At 42.7% G+C, this 14,344-nt stretch overlaps 1 protein-coding gene across 3 annotated transcripts in view; it reads left to right on the forward strand.

Moving 5' to 3' along the window:
- Positions 1–14,344, forward strand: part of ptpro (protein tyrosine phosphatase receptor type O) — a 69,109-nt gene that overhangs the window by 17,918 nt on the left and 36,847 nt on the right. For all 3 annotated transcript variants that reach the window (XM_053508973.1, XM_053508974.1, XM_053508975.1), the window contains exons 2-7: positions 12,109–12,379; positions 12,461–12,616; positions 12,696–12,848; positions 12,974–13,543; positions 13,651–13,812; positions 13,902–14,098. In XM_053508973.1, the coding sequence (XP_053364948.1) occupies positions 12,109–12,379; positions 12,461–12,616; positions 12,696–12,848; positions 12,974–13,543; positions 13,651–13,812; positions 13,902–14,098 (1,509 nt within the window). The remainder of the gene's footprint in view (positions 1–12,108; positions 12,380–12,460; positions 12,617–12,695; positions 12,849–12,973; positions 13,544–13,650; positions 13,813–13,901; positions 14,099–14,344) is intronic.

Raw genomic sequence — 14,344 nt, forward strand, 5'->3', positions numbered from 1 at the left:
TAGGTAGCGCTGATGCACCTACTGCACAAAAAACTTCAAAGAAGAAGAAACAATAATCTGCAAAATTTTTTAAAAATTTGTCTAATTTTTGTCCATTTAATGTTTGTTAGAGTATCTAAATAATTTGTAACTTTTAAGTGTAAATCAACTTTAAATCAAAAACTAGTCGAACGAATGAATGAATTAAATTGACAAACAGAAGATTGATTAAATCTGTATAATCGATTGAATGACTTTGCTTTGTGTATTACAAAGCTGAAATATGAAAAAGAATATTTTAAGGATCAAGATCAAGGGAACGATTGTTCAATTGGCTCTAGAGCAGAAACTCACTAAAATAATAAGACGTTCAGTTGTTAAATTATAAAGAACTTTCCACATGAATAATTAACGCTTCCATTTCTTTCTTGTAGCCCTCGTGTTTGTACATACAGTATGAAGGCAGTGCGTTTTTATATTTATTTACTTAATTTTGTACCCCAGGCAGCCCACTCTCACGTGACACTTTCACAGCAGTAATAACACACTTTATGTATTCGGTGATGACGAGCATCCACCCACACGTGGATCAGGTTGGCATTTGTAAATAAACACTGATGATCTGTCAACGCAACACACACATTTATCCACTCACGGGATCACCGACAATCACATAAAGCCATGTTTGTTATTCAGAACGTACCTAAACCGGTGGGTTTTCCACCTCCGTACATATTGAATTTTGAGTTTAAATCATATAGCTGCAGATTGTTTTGCAGATTTGATTTAATTCACCAGATTAAAAAAGAGCAAAATGAACCAAAACATTCTTCCCAACATTCACTCTTTATTTGCTCTCAGGGTTTGTGCTGTAGCAAAACATTGTGACAGAAGCAATACCATGCAAAAGTTTCCAATACTGTATCAGCGTTGTGTCTTACGCAATAGAACTGTGTGAACGCCAAATGAACCCTGTGTGTGTAACCCAGAGAGAGAGAGAGAGATCATGCAGAGAGATCATGCTAGTCATGTGATTGTGTCCTTTCCTAGAGTCTCACCATATCCCAGGTGACTGATAGACGGCGCTGTGCGAAAGCCTTACAAAGGCTGTGTTGTTTTTTTGTTTTTGGTCATAAGTGTTTATTTTATTACTTCATTAGTTTAAAAAAAATTACAAAAAAATCTGATTTATTGTTTTTGTTGTGTTAATTACTTTTTACCACTTTTTATTATATACAGTATATTGTTTTGAATGTAGATCTGTTTCTCAGGATTATTCTTGCTCTACAGAAGTTACTTGTGACTTTAAAGACTTTATCGCAGTACTTTAGATCACTTTATACCGTCACATGGAATTGTAGAAGCTATAAAGTGGCTTTCAGACGACACCAACCGTAAAGGTGGAGGATGGTCAGTTTAGTCGGTTTTGGAGCTCTATTTCAGACACCTTGGGTCCTGCTGTTTTGAAAGCCCCAATGTCAGAGATTTTGTTTATTTAATTGATAATTGATTGTTTTTTGGAGGAGTTTAATATATATTTATTCATTTTAAAATATGGTGAACCTGTTTTTTTTTTGTTAGCAATATGTGATGTTTGTTTAAACTAAATTTTGAAACTTTCAAACAGGTAAAAATGTGCTTTATTGTTGTGTTGTTGAGGATTCTGTTGAGGAACAAGAAATCCATCCATCCATCCATCTAGGAACCTCTGTAGTCCAACTGTCGACCATGGAGACCAGTGGTACTTATTCCCATTTTGTATGATGGTGGTAGGACTTCCAGTTAACACACACACACAGACACACTCATTCACATACTACAGGCAATTTGGGAACGGCAATTAGCCTAATCTGCATGTCTTTGTACTGATGGAGGAAACTGGAGTACATGGAGGAAACCCACCAAACGCGGGTAGAACATGCAAACTCCATGCACACAGACCCCGAGATGGGAATCGAACCCAGGACCTGTCTTTGTCATGTCAGTTAATATCGTGTTAATAATTTGTTCTTCCGGGTTAACGAAAATACAAACCAGCATTCTCTCGATTCTGCCTGAAGAACAGATAGCGTGGAGAATCTGATCCACGCTCGTCTGCATTGTCTTCCCGAGCACTTTTTTTTCTTCAGGAAGGAGTCACGCTGATCGACTTCTAAAATCCATCACGCTGAGAGCTGCCTGATAACCTGGTCTTCCCAGAGCAATCATACTGCTCTCTCCCAGGAGAACTCCAATGAGTGGCACTGATTTTTAGTCGAGTATCATCTCAGGATATTTATTCTATTAATCTTTTTATAGATGCAGATGCACTTTATTCACAATGTAAATAATGCAGCAGGACGGATCTTTTATTATTTTCTCAAGGGTTCAGGCTTTGTGTGAGATGTACCTATTTACACACACTACACACACACACTTGTGATGAATGACTTAAGCTGTGTCATCTTCCTACGAGTTCTGTTTTCTCCGCCTGCCAGTGATTCAGTCATGAAATCTCATAAGCAAGAAGGTTCTGCTCATGTTTCTGCGTCATGGTGCTAGTGCTTTAAATAATCCGTGAGCATTTGGTCAGATGCTAGGTCAAGATGATTATTCAGTTATTCATTCATCCATTAACTCATCATCTACAGTATACCGCTTATCCTGTACAGGGTCGCGTGGGGCCTCAAGCCTATCCCAGGATTCATAGGGTACCAAGCAGGGTAGATCCCAGATAGGGTGGAAGGTTATCTCAGGGTATACAAAAGGTCAGTTTGGGAATTTGACATCTATACATTTTAAATCAAAGAAAGCCAATTTTTATATTATTCATTTCCAGCTGAAGTTTTTTATTTTTTGTTAATTAGGCAACGTTACGGACAACGAGACAACATCGTTATTATGTAGTTTTTAAAAGTTAGAATTACTTTGATGAAATGATGTTGGAACAATGTTAACCACATGACAATGGGATAACGGTAGGGTTCCTGCCGGGGTTAAGGTCAAAGTTATCGTCGACCAAACAAGCTCCTGAGTCTGAAAGCTTCATGTAACAGCCTTACCTCAGCACTTGTACTGGAGACTCCTTCCAAAAAGGAAAAAAACTAATCAAATATGACATGCAGTAAATTTATCACTACACAAAATATCAACATAAATATATATTTTTTTTAAAACTCCGCGGCAGGTCCATGTATAAGTGTAACTATAAAAGGGTAGCATTTCTGAGAGGGAGTGCTGTTGTGCTGGTTATCAGCATGGCTGTGATGCGCCATGGTCAACAGATTACGAGTCGTTTATTCATTTAACCAGGTATTTTTTACCGCCAAGACACATCCATCTGCGTCCTTTGGAACTAACTAACCATGACTGATGGAGCTAGGGGTGAAAGTAGTTTTAAATTTGTACCGGTACTCTGTTTCCAAAAGGTGAGGAGAATAAACCATGGAGGTGGTGGACAGTCCTGACAAACTTAGAAGACTTGCTTTGTATTTGCATTTGTGCAATCCCTTGTTTCATGCACTAAGTAGTGCACTTGATCGGGATAGAGAGCGGAATGGAATTCAGCCTTGTGTTAGGATCCAGTTAGCGTTGTAGCTCAGCTAAGGTGTAAATAAAACAACGCTGAGGCAATTCGAAACGACTTGGAAGAAATCACTAAGGAGACAGTGTGTTGTTTTAAAAGACATAACGTTATCAGATGTGTTTTCTTGGCGAACGTTTTTCAGTAACTGGTTTTAAATGTTCGTTTTGGCAGGCAGCTGCTGTCTCCTCAGTACTGCGGACCATAGAGACCTACTTTCACCCACAAGAGTGATGATTTGTAGAACACCAGTGCTGTGGAGGAATACATAGAGTTAAACATCCCAGTGCCGTTACAATGCATTATCGGCATTTCTCTCTCTGTCTTTCTTAATGACTCCATCATAAAGACTACGTTTTTCTTGGCAGCTCTGCAAAGCACCATGACTGCACCACAGCACTCACACTGGAGACGCCTCCCATTAATGCCTTCTCACTCAAACCTCCACCACATCAACACTTACACGGATCTCCTGCCTTACAGTACACGTCCCTGTGTAAGAGCTGTTGCTATAGAAACAATAATGTATTCAAGCAAGTGCTTGACCGATCAAATAGTCATTAAGACATCCCGCTCTGCATTCGCACCGATCCTATTTCTGATTCATTGTAGAAAAAGAGAGCCTTTATCCTCAGTTGTTACAACAAAGCCGACCAGGTGTCCCTCACCTTTGCCGTATTTTCCTACATCGAGAGGACACGCTGTCTTTTTTTGAACGTCACTCTCACACAGAAGCTGCTGCGTGACACGGGTTTTGAACCTCCTGCCAGGGGCCGCGAGCTGGAAACCTCCCCACTGTTTGAGCTAATGAAAGAGCAGCTTATCTGTCTTCGCCTCCGGCAGAACAGACTGTCCTACAAAAATCTGTCTTATTGGAGAAGGGGAAAAAAATGACACTGGACGTTTCGACACGGGTGGAAAACGAGAAGCTAAGAAAGAACAAGGCAAGCACTGACGGCTATCAAACAAGCATCGGCGTGGCATTAGGGCCAAGCGTGATAATACTGCTGAGCGGAGTTCGGGTTTCATAAGGTCAGGTTTAGTGGGAGACGACGTGGGCGGGTTTGGGGAGGACGTGACCAGCCTTCACGCGCGTGGTATTTCAGTGGAGGGCTAACCGAAAGGCCAGAAGTCTGACCTTTTCTTTTTGGGATACAGGGCGTTCTTAACGACGAGTTTAAAAAAGGAAAAGGCATAACAATGGCTGGCATTCTGTCTGAGCTGGAATGCGACTCCGGGAAAATACTTTGTTGTGTAAAGGTATTAAACGTGGCGCTCAATAAGACAAAAAGGAGCTCCGGGAAAAAAACGAAACAAAATAACAACAGAGAAGGTCAGTCGTGTCGTAACTAAAACCATGATGCAAGCCATGATGCAACCGATCTGCTCAGGTGATCATCTCACAGAAGATCCGCCCCTTTTCTCCAACTCAGGTTGAACATCTGTCGACCCAAGATCTTGTCATGGCCACGCGTTCCCAATTGCACAGCTGATGATCATAGTTACACCCTCTTCTACTGTCATTTAACCAGAAATGACTCTTGGAATGATCCACGTTAATGTTTCCGTAATGCCGAGTGGGACAGATAGATGAACCAGACGCAAGCGATTCATTGCTCATGATGCCTCAGACTGCTGATTCACGTTTCCCTGAAGCTCAATGTCTTCTTCTTATTATTATTCCAGTTTGTGATGTAAACTAAGAGTTCATGTCCAGATTAAAGTCTTTGTAGTGAAGATGTAAAGTGTGTGTGTATGTGTGTATGAGGTGGACTCCATGTGTAATCACTGATTACAGTAAATGCGGCTGAGCAGCGCGTCGTCAGTGAGTTAATTCACCAAGGTCTCGTCTGATAAATCTGCTTGTTCTGGATTTCTCCTGTCCTCGTTTTTTTTTTTTTCTGCTTCTGTGTTTCACTTCCTCAGAGATCGGCCCAAGCACGTTCATATTACACCTGCCTCAGAGCTGTGACTGCAGCATGCACCTGTAAGTCCAGAAAGGCAGCTCCGTCTCTCAACTCCTCCACTCCTCCACCTCTTCATCTCTTTACCTCTTCATCACTTCATCCCGCCACTCCTCCACCTCTTCATCTCTCCACTTCTCCACATCATCACCTCCTCATCTCTCCACTCCTCTACCTCTTCATCTCTCCACTCCTCCACCTCTTCATCTCTTCACCTCTTTATCACTTCATCCCGCCACTCCTCCACCTCTTCATCTCTCCACTTCTCCACATCATCACCTCTTCATCTCTCCACTCCTCTACCTCTTCATCTCTCCACTTCTCCACATCATTACCTCCTCATCTCTCCACTCCTCTACCTCTTCATCTCTCCACTCCTCCACCTCTTCATCTCTCCACTCCTTCACCTCTTCATCCCTTTACCTCTTCATCTCTTCACTCCTCCACCTCTTTTACCTCTTCATCTCTTCACTTCTCCACCTCTTCCACTCCTCCACCTCTCAACTCCTCCACTCCTCCACCTCTCAACTCCTTCACCTCATCATCTCTCCACTTCTCCACCTCTCAACTTCTCCACTCCTCCACCTCTTCATCTCTCTATCCCTCCACCTCTTCATCTCTCCATCCCTCCACCTCTTCATCTCTCCATCCCTCCACCTCTTCATCTCTCCATTCCTCCACCTCTTCATCTCTCCATTCCTCCACCTCTTTATCTCTTCATCTCTTCACTTCTCCCGCTCATCACTCCTCCACCTCTAGATCTCTCCATTTCTTCACCTCCTCATCTCTCCACTCATCCACCTCATCATCTCTCCATCCCTCTACCTCTTCATCTCTTTACTCCTCCACCTCCTTATCTCTTCATCCCGCCACTCCTCCACCTCTTCATCGCTCCACTCCTCTACCTCATCATCTCTTCACTCCTCCACCTCTTCATCTCTCCACCTCTTCATCTCTTCATCCCGCCACTTCTCCACATCCACTTCTCTTCATCTCTCCACTCCTCTACCTCTTCATCTCTCCACTCCTCCACCTCTTCATCCCTTTACCTCTTCATCTCTTCATCTCTCCACTCCTTCACCTCTTTTACCTCTTCATCTCCCCACTCCTCCACCTCTTCCACTCCTCCACCTCTCAACTCCTCCACCTCATTATCCCTCCACTTCTCCACCTCTCAACTTCTCCACTCCTCCACCTCTTTATCTCTCCATCCCTCCACCCCTTTATTTCTCCATCCCTCCACCTCTTCATCCCTTCACTTCTCCACCTCGTCACTCCTCCACCTTTAGATCTCTCCATTTCTTCACCTCCTCATCTCTCCACTCATCCACCTCATCACCTCATCATCTCTCCATCCCTCCACCTCTTCATCTCTCCACTCCTCCACCTCTCTATTCTTTATTTTGCTGTCCTTTTTCTTCACATAGTCTAAAAATGTCTGCACTAACTCTTACTATATCAAATTGTGTGTGTAAATTGTTGCAGGAGCCTTCTGTCGCTCCACACTGAAACAAAAGCCAGCGTACACCTCTCCAACTCTGCACCTCTCCACCTCGTCACCTCCTCATGACTCCCCCCCTCCACCCTTCTACCTCTTTACCTCTCCACCTAGAGTAACCTTCCTAAGTGGAAGAAAATATTGAGTCAGGATATGACTGCAGGGAATTAATATCATGAGTCATTCTTCTTCCCCTCAATTATTTATATCGAGTAGATCAGATGAAATGGAAATCTTGATGGCTGCTTGTAAATGCAGTAACCTAGAAGGCACAGCTAGGACTGCAGGATGTCTTCAGGCACAAGTTACTGATGTCCTAAGAATGTTAAGAACCCAGGACTATGTGACTAAAGTCCTTAGAATAAAGTAATATTTAAGAATGTCTTGATGGAGTAGTTGGTAGGGTTGTATTTTACTAAAGGCGAACTAAGAACCTTTTGAGGAGTCTTGAGTTTTAAAGACGCTCCGAGGGCTCGTCTACCAGATACACGTCTGTGATTGTCTGCGATGCTTTGCGCATCCAGTGGAAAATGAACGAAACACTCTCCAAGACTCTACTCGTTCTTCTGAGTTACATTAAAGACGCGTTCAACAAGAACGAATCGTTGATGAATTGTTCCATCGTTTCTATTTTCCCCAAACACTCTGGAATATTTAGACCAATTAACAGCTCCTCTTTAAAGGCTTGCATGCCAAGTGGAAAATGTCGAAAATACGAACCTGCTAGAAACCCTCTGTTTCTGTGCTATTTGTATCAAATAAATGTATTCCTGGCATCTAATCCAATCCATTCAAAAGAGCTGCTCTTATTATCCAAACCTATTCACAGAATTAAAGTAAAAAGCTAAAAGCAAAATTTACTAGCTGCCTTTAAAATCCAGAGGTACTCGACTAGAAGAAATGTATCCTGATAAAACATTTCATATGTAATCTCAGTCTATATGTGAGAGTCCTGCAGTTGTAACCACCGACGCTCTCCTGTCTGTTCGGTCAGCTATTACAGAGGAGCGGGAAGGCCACGGGTCCGGAGAGGAGACTTGAGCCCAATCCCAATTCTATTTTCTACCCCTTCCCCTACCCCTCGCCCCTTCCCCTTGTCCCTTGAAACGAAGTGGAAAGGGGAAGGGTTAAAATATTTCCCCTAAGAAATGGGACACCACTACAACACTGTTATACGTCATCATACGTATCCGTTCATTTACATGTACACATACAGTATGGCCGTAAGCAAAACAAACAATGCGTTATCAAAAGCTCGGCAAACTGCCGTGCTACTGAACTTTCATATTTGTTTGTAGCATGTAGTAAAGTGTATATGACAAAAATATATTTTTGTAATATTGCGCAATCGGCGCTATCCGCTAGCAAACTTTAGCGTTTTTTTTGCAAACGTTTTTTTACAAAACATCACCATAAACACAAACACAAGACTAAAATTAATATACATATAATAAAAACTTGTCATAAAAATCCTTATTAATGGCAAAAAATCGTAAAATTTACGGGTCTGCTTGCTCGAGTGAGCGGCCATTTTGAAAATTTCGTTAGCCCTTCGTTTGAAGTGAGGTCCCGAAAAATCTTCGTTTCGAGGGCTATCTGGCCCTTCCCCTTACCCCTACCCCTCCAACCTAAAGAGAAATGAGACACCCCTACGATCTCTTTACTCCTGCACAGCGCCTCTGAGACCTTCTGCAATCTGTAACCAAGGCCATGGTTCACTCATGGCAACTAAGTAACAGGAGAGCAGCGTTAACGCTGCATTTGACTAAAGGTGGTAATTTGGTAGTTTAGGAAAGAAAAGAAAAAGCAACCTTTAAAAAAAAAAACTGTAATCGTTGCTGAATTTAATAGCTGATGGTTGACTTTTCCCGGTGGGTGATTGAGGATGTTTCCGTTCTATACACTTCCGTTCTGTTTACTTCTCCTGGTTTAATTAACATCACTTCCAGCTTTTCCAATAATAAAAACACAACGAAAACATGAAACTTATAAGCCCACGTATATATACAGAATGGCGTCACGATGAGCGTTTCTTATGGATCGGAATAAACACAGATGTTTATTCAATAATGTTTATTCGCCAGCCCATTGCGTAAACACACCCGGCCCACCGAGAGAAAATCGAAGCTCGTTGTCGCACCGGATCATTTCTTTTTGCAGGCGTGCGTGTGCGGAATGAAATGAGGCAGCAGGCTGTTTGGCTTGATGGGGCTGGTGTCTCACATCTGTGGTGCAAAATGATGTTCAGAGCTAGTGTTTATTTAATGAGAGAATTCCAGAGATAAAAAAATAACAATTCATAATAAGGAAACCAAAAGTGGTGTCAAATTTGCATTTGGTCAAGGTGGTGTGGACACTCATGGGCGTGTGAGTGGGCTTAGCTAATAAAGAAAGGTCATGTTCGTTAAGAGGGGTCAAACCCGAATGAGGTCAATGTGGTTCCACTGAATTCATAGACGCACTGGCTGTTCTCCAGGGTTCCTCTGGATTGTCGAGCTCTTCACAATTCCAGCTTTCGTACTTCTGATGTTTTTCCGTTACTTGATCATCGTATATATACTAAGGATGGGAATATCCATGGGTCACCTGAAGCAATATTATCAACGATACTTAGGTGACGATCCAATCTGTATTGCGATATTATAAATACAGTCAAGCCCAGAATTGTGAAAATTTTTGGATGTGATCAAAAAACGCCTATAAAGACCTATGTCCAAATATGCCCCAAAATACGCACCCAAAACCCGTGTACTGTACAGAACTGTACTGCTGAGTCTCCCGCAGTGCCAGAATGCCAAATACAGAGGTTACCCCTATATGTACTGTAATTTATGCAAATATGTTTTCTTTGGTATCAGTACTGTAGGGTAAATACAGTAATAATTCACCATCCCAAGCCACGTTTTCCTCTACAGTTGCTTTGTGTTCTCTTTGCAGTAAGTTTACACAGTATTATAGTTTATATGTGAATTTAGTTACATTTCCGTTAATATTTATGTCAAAAAATTAGGAAATTATATTGTTCTTAATTGTTTAGAGTCGAAAAGCATGAAAACTTCTATATCCACACAAAAACAAATAAATCGCGGAGGATATCTGCGGCAAAATTGCGGGGGTTTCCGCAAATAATTACTAGTTGCTGTAGGCTGAGAAAAAAACTGAACCGCGACTTTGTGGGAGTCGACTGTATCGTGATTTTACAACTATTTCAATTTGACATTTATTTTCTCAGATTTTGTTACGATTCTAAACAAACTTGTCTATCCATGTGTGAATGGGTTGGAGCACCACCTGTAGAGGAGCTGCAAGATTTTGCACCTCAAATTAAAAGATATATACAAAATCAGTTGAACATTGAACATTTGGACATACCCTCTAATTTAATGTTTTTTTGTTTATTGATTTATTTTCTTTTAGAACAATACTGGAGATGTTTTGCAACAATGCATATTTTGGACGTCTTCAACATTGTTTCACAAGTTAGAATGAAATAAAAATCAGTAAAAACCATGAGTTTCCGAATTGCCCGTAGTGTATGAATAAGTGTGTGTGTGTGTGTGCCCTGCGACGGGATTGGCACCCTGTCCAGGGTGTACCCTGCCTCGTGCCCTAAGCCTCCTGGGATAGGCTCCATGTCCTCGCGACCCTAAATACAGGTTAAAGAGGTGTAGAAGACGAGTGACTGAGTAAAGACCATGGAGTTTGAAACTTTTAACTGTCAATCTGGTAATACATGAATTGCCAGACAAAAGAGTCATGATATCGATCACTGAATCAGTTTTTCTCCTCATCGCTAATGTTGATATTAAAAACATCTTTAAAGGTAAAAGTATTGCTGAGGTTATGTTTAGATGCCACTTGGTTAAGGAAACTGGACTTGACTAAGTCTAAGTGTCTCACTGTAACAAGTCCTGTTAAACCTTTTTTACCTGATAATGTTCCAAGGGTTGAAACATGATCAGGAAAAAGGTTTAACAATCCACAGCGCTCCTTACGGTGAGGTGCTTATTGAAGATCTTTGTTTTGAGGTGTTAAAACATCCTCCTTATTGTCCTAATCTCGCCCTGTCGGATTTTCCTGAAAGCAGCCCTACGAGGATGAAGATTCACTTCTGATGAAGGAGTGAGGACAGCGGTGCATTCATGGCTCGCAGCCCCGAAAAAAACATTTTTTAATGAGGAAATACGAACTTGTTGACAGATGGACAAAAATGTTGCAAAATGATGTATTTGTCTTTTCTAAAAGCTAATTAAATTAGTTTAAATATATAATAATAATAATAATAATAATAATAATAAATAAAATCTATCGAGATCTTTTTAAAAGTGCATAGAAAGAGAACTGCATCCAGCTTTTGCTTGTTTTTAAATAGGCGTGATGAGTCATTGGACAGGCCAATAAAGGTCTGTCCATCGGAAACATTAATGCCGTATCATCATCATTCGGCAGTGTGTTTTATTCAAGGCTGCAGTGTGTTGAATCTTGCATTTCACTGGCTGTCATCCTTTTTAAACCAACCGTAATACTAGTTTTATTCAGGATTTATTTTCCGCATCATTGTTGATGCTGTAAAATTCCCAAGTCTTTTATGAGGTAAAAAAAAACAAAAACGATTTTCACGTTTAAATGATTACCTCGTAAAGAACCCTTAAAAAAAAAAAAAGAGTGTAGCTCTGGTCACCATGGGAACCTTCTGCTCACCAGAGCTCAATGGCTGATGTCACTCAGGCACATTTTCTCAAGCAGGAGGAGCTGCTTCGGGGTTAGTATGCGGGGAGGTGTGTGTGTATATGAGTGTGTGTGAGTGTGTGTGGCTCATAAAACTTTTCGCTACTGATGATTCATGGTTGTAGTCTCTATGTGTCAATGCATCACTCTGAAAAGCAAAAAAAAAAAATCTGTGTCCTTGGACTGATGTCAGAACTGATATAAAGTTTATGATCTGCTTTCCTTCTGTCTAATCACCAAGCTGTTCTTCAGCTGCCTATTGCAAGGTTACGAGATTAAATCCCCTCCTGATTCAAGAATAGGTTTGAATAAAAGGCATCGGAAACTGTAAATGTACATGATTTGTGTTTGTGTTTTCTCTCCTCCCGTCTTCTCAGACCGCCGTTTCATTCAATGTGACGTTAAACGGTAACAACAGCATCGAGATGACTCTCGAACCCTCGGATCTGCGGGACAACATCACCATGTACGCCGCCAGGATATCCGGAGAGCCCCGCACCCACATCCTGCCCTTCCAGCGGGTCACCGACAGCCCCGTGAACCTCCTTTATAACAACACCTACCACGGGCTCTGTTACACTGTCAGCCTTCTCGTAGCCAACGGCTCCACGTGGACCAAACCGGTCAAGACTGTGACTCTGCTCACAAGTAAGCCAGATTCGTGCTTTAAAAAACCTCTAATTAATAAACGTTCTGCCATTAAATACGCCATCCCCTTGTTGTTGTCAGAGCCTCTTCCGCTGGAGAGCGTGCAGATTTCCGACTACCAGCCAGCTCCGGAGACCGGCGTGGTGTTTGAGCTGCGATCGCCAGAGAGAAACAGCTTCACTCGCGTGAACATCAGCTACTCCGAGGGAAGCGAGCAGCGCTTCATGCTCTACAAAGGTTAGTCTCTCTAGAACCTCTTTTGGGTTAAAAATGCATTTTGAGCGGTATGTCCCTTAAAATACTGTTTTCTGGGCAGATTTTCAGAAAGGCAAGACGGTTTTTAAGCACTGGTTGCCCGGGACGTGCTACAGCAACATCACTTTCCAGCTGATCTCTGAAGCCAGCGTTAACAAGAACATTCTGATCAAAAAGAGTGACGTAATCCACAAGCCACTTCATCACAGGACAGGTATAACATTTTCCCTGCTGTCGAGTTCTTCATTTGTCCAGTTCACGTTTTCACCCTCCTGTTTAGGACTTGTTAAAAGTAATAACCATGTTTTTTCTTTCCCGTCCGCTTCTTTCTCCATCTAGTTCCCAACCCTCCTCTCAACGTGTCTCTCAAGATCGTCCACCTCAACAGACGAGGCTTGCTTGTCACTAACTGGCGCGAAAAGATGTCCCATGACACCCGTCTGCCACGAAAGGCACGCGACGTCCCCGTACAACAGGAAGACAAGCAAGAAACTGATCTTCGAGAAGATCCGGGACCTAAACAGGAGTCACAAGCGGTTACCCAGGGACCTCTCGCTACCTCTGAGAGCCTGAACAGTAGCACGGCAACGCTAGGGAACGTGGTAACCACGTACACTCCTACTGCCGAAAGTGCCCCTACCAACACCAGCGACGTTTTAGAGAGCGAGAATTCCACTGCAGCCTATTGGACGACAGGACGTCCGCCCCCCACGGAAGGGGAGTACGATTTTGTGAACAGAGCTTCTACGGAGTCTGAAGACTCGAAGGAGTTCGGCTCAGCCATGGATCTTAGCACAGAGCCCACTGACGGGCCCGAGAAAGCACCATCGATCCAGCTGGAGCTTCACTGGTTGCCTCCACCACCACCCACCACAACCGACGGCTTTAGAGTCTACGTCTACCGAGATGGTGAGTCCAGTCCGCAAGTTGTACCTCGCTAACGGAGAACTAGCATCAGCCTTCTTTCTTGCCATGCATATGAAATGCAAATTGCGAATTTTTACCTGTTGTTTTAGGTAACGAGCCGAATATGGCAGAAGTGGACGAGAACACTTACGAGTTTCTCACAGAGCTGTCGATTCCTGGGACATATCGCATCCTGGTCACCACCGTCAGCTCGTCAGGAGAGTGCGAGCCCCGAGAGAGCACGCCACATCCAGAATTCACCTTCTACCTCAGTGTGTATTCTCCACTCGTCTCGCTTACCTTGAAGCTTCACTGTAGTGTAATGTAATGTTTCTTAACATGCATTGTGTGTGTGCTCCAGGTCCTACAGGAGAGTGGCTGGAGCAGCCCAAGGAGCGTCCCCAAGCGGTGAGCGTAAAGATGCTGGGGAAAAGCACGGCCTCTGTGTCCTGGGCTCCGTCCACGCAGAACCACAATGGCAGCCTGGTCTCTGTGGTGTCTCTAACGTGCCTCAAGCCCAGCCTCAACCAGCGCATGGAGAGCACCTACTGCTCAGAGGTATCACACTCAAGCGCAAGAATTATACTGTTATAAAATTCCAGTTATAGCACAATCAGAATAATAATGCATTGCGTAAACACCTCAGTGGTAACAGTCTGACGTGATCCGACCCAGTCTCAATGAATTTTCAACAGCAACTCTCAGAGTGCCTGCAAACACTTGATCTAATTCTTGGAATAAATACAACTTCATTTTAAAGTTTGGAGAATGACTCAAATGTTAATTTCTATAATCTCTGCTGCT

The sequence above is a fragment of the Clarias gariepinus genome, chromosome 12, assembly GCF_024256425.1.
Source record: "Clarias gariepinus isolate MV-2021 ecotype Netherlands chromosome 12, CGAR_prim_01v2, whole genome shotgun sequence".
NCBI lineage: Eukaryota > Metazoa > Chordata > Actinopteri > Siluriformes > Clariidae > Clarias > Clarias gariepinus.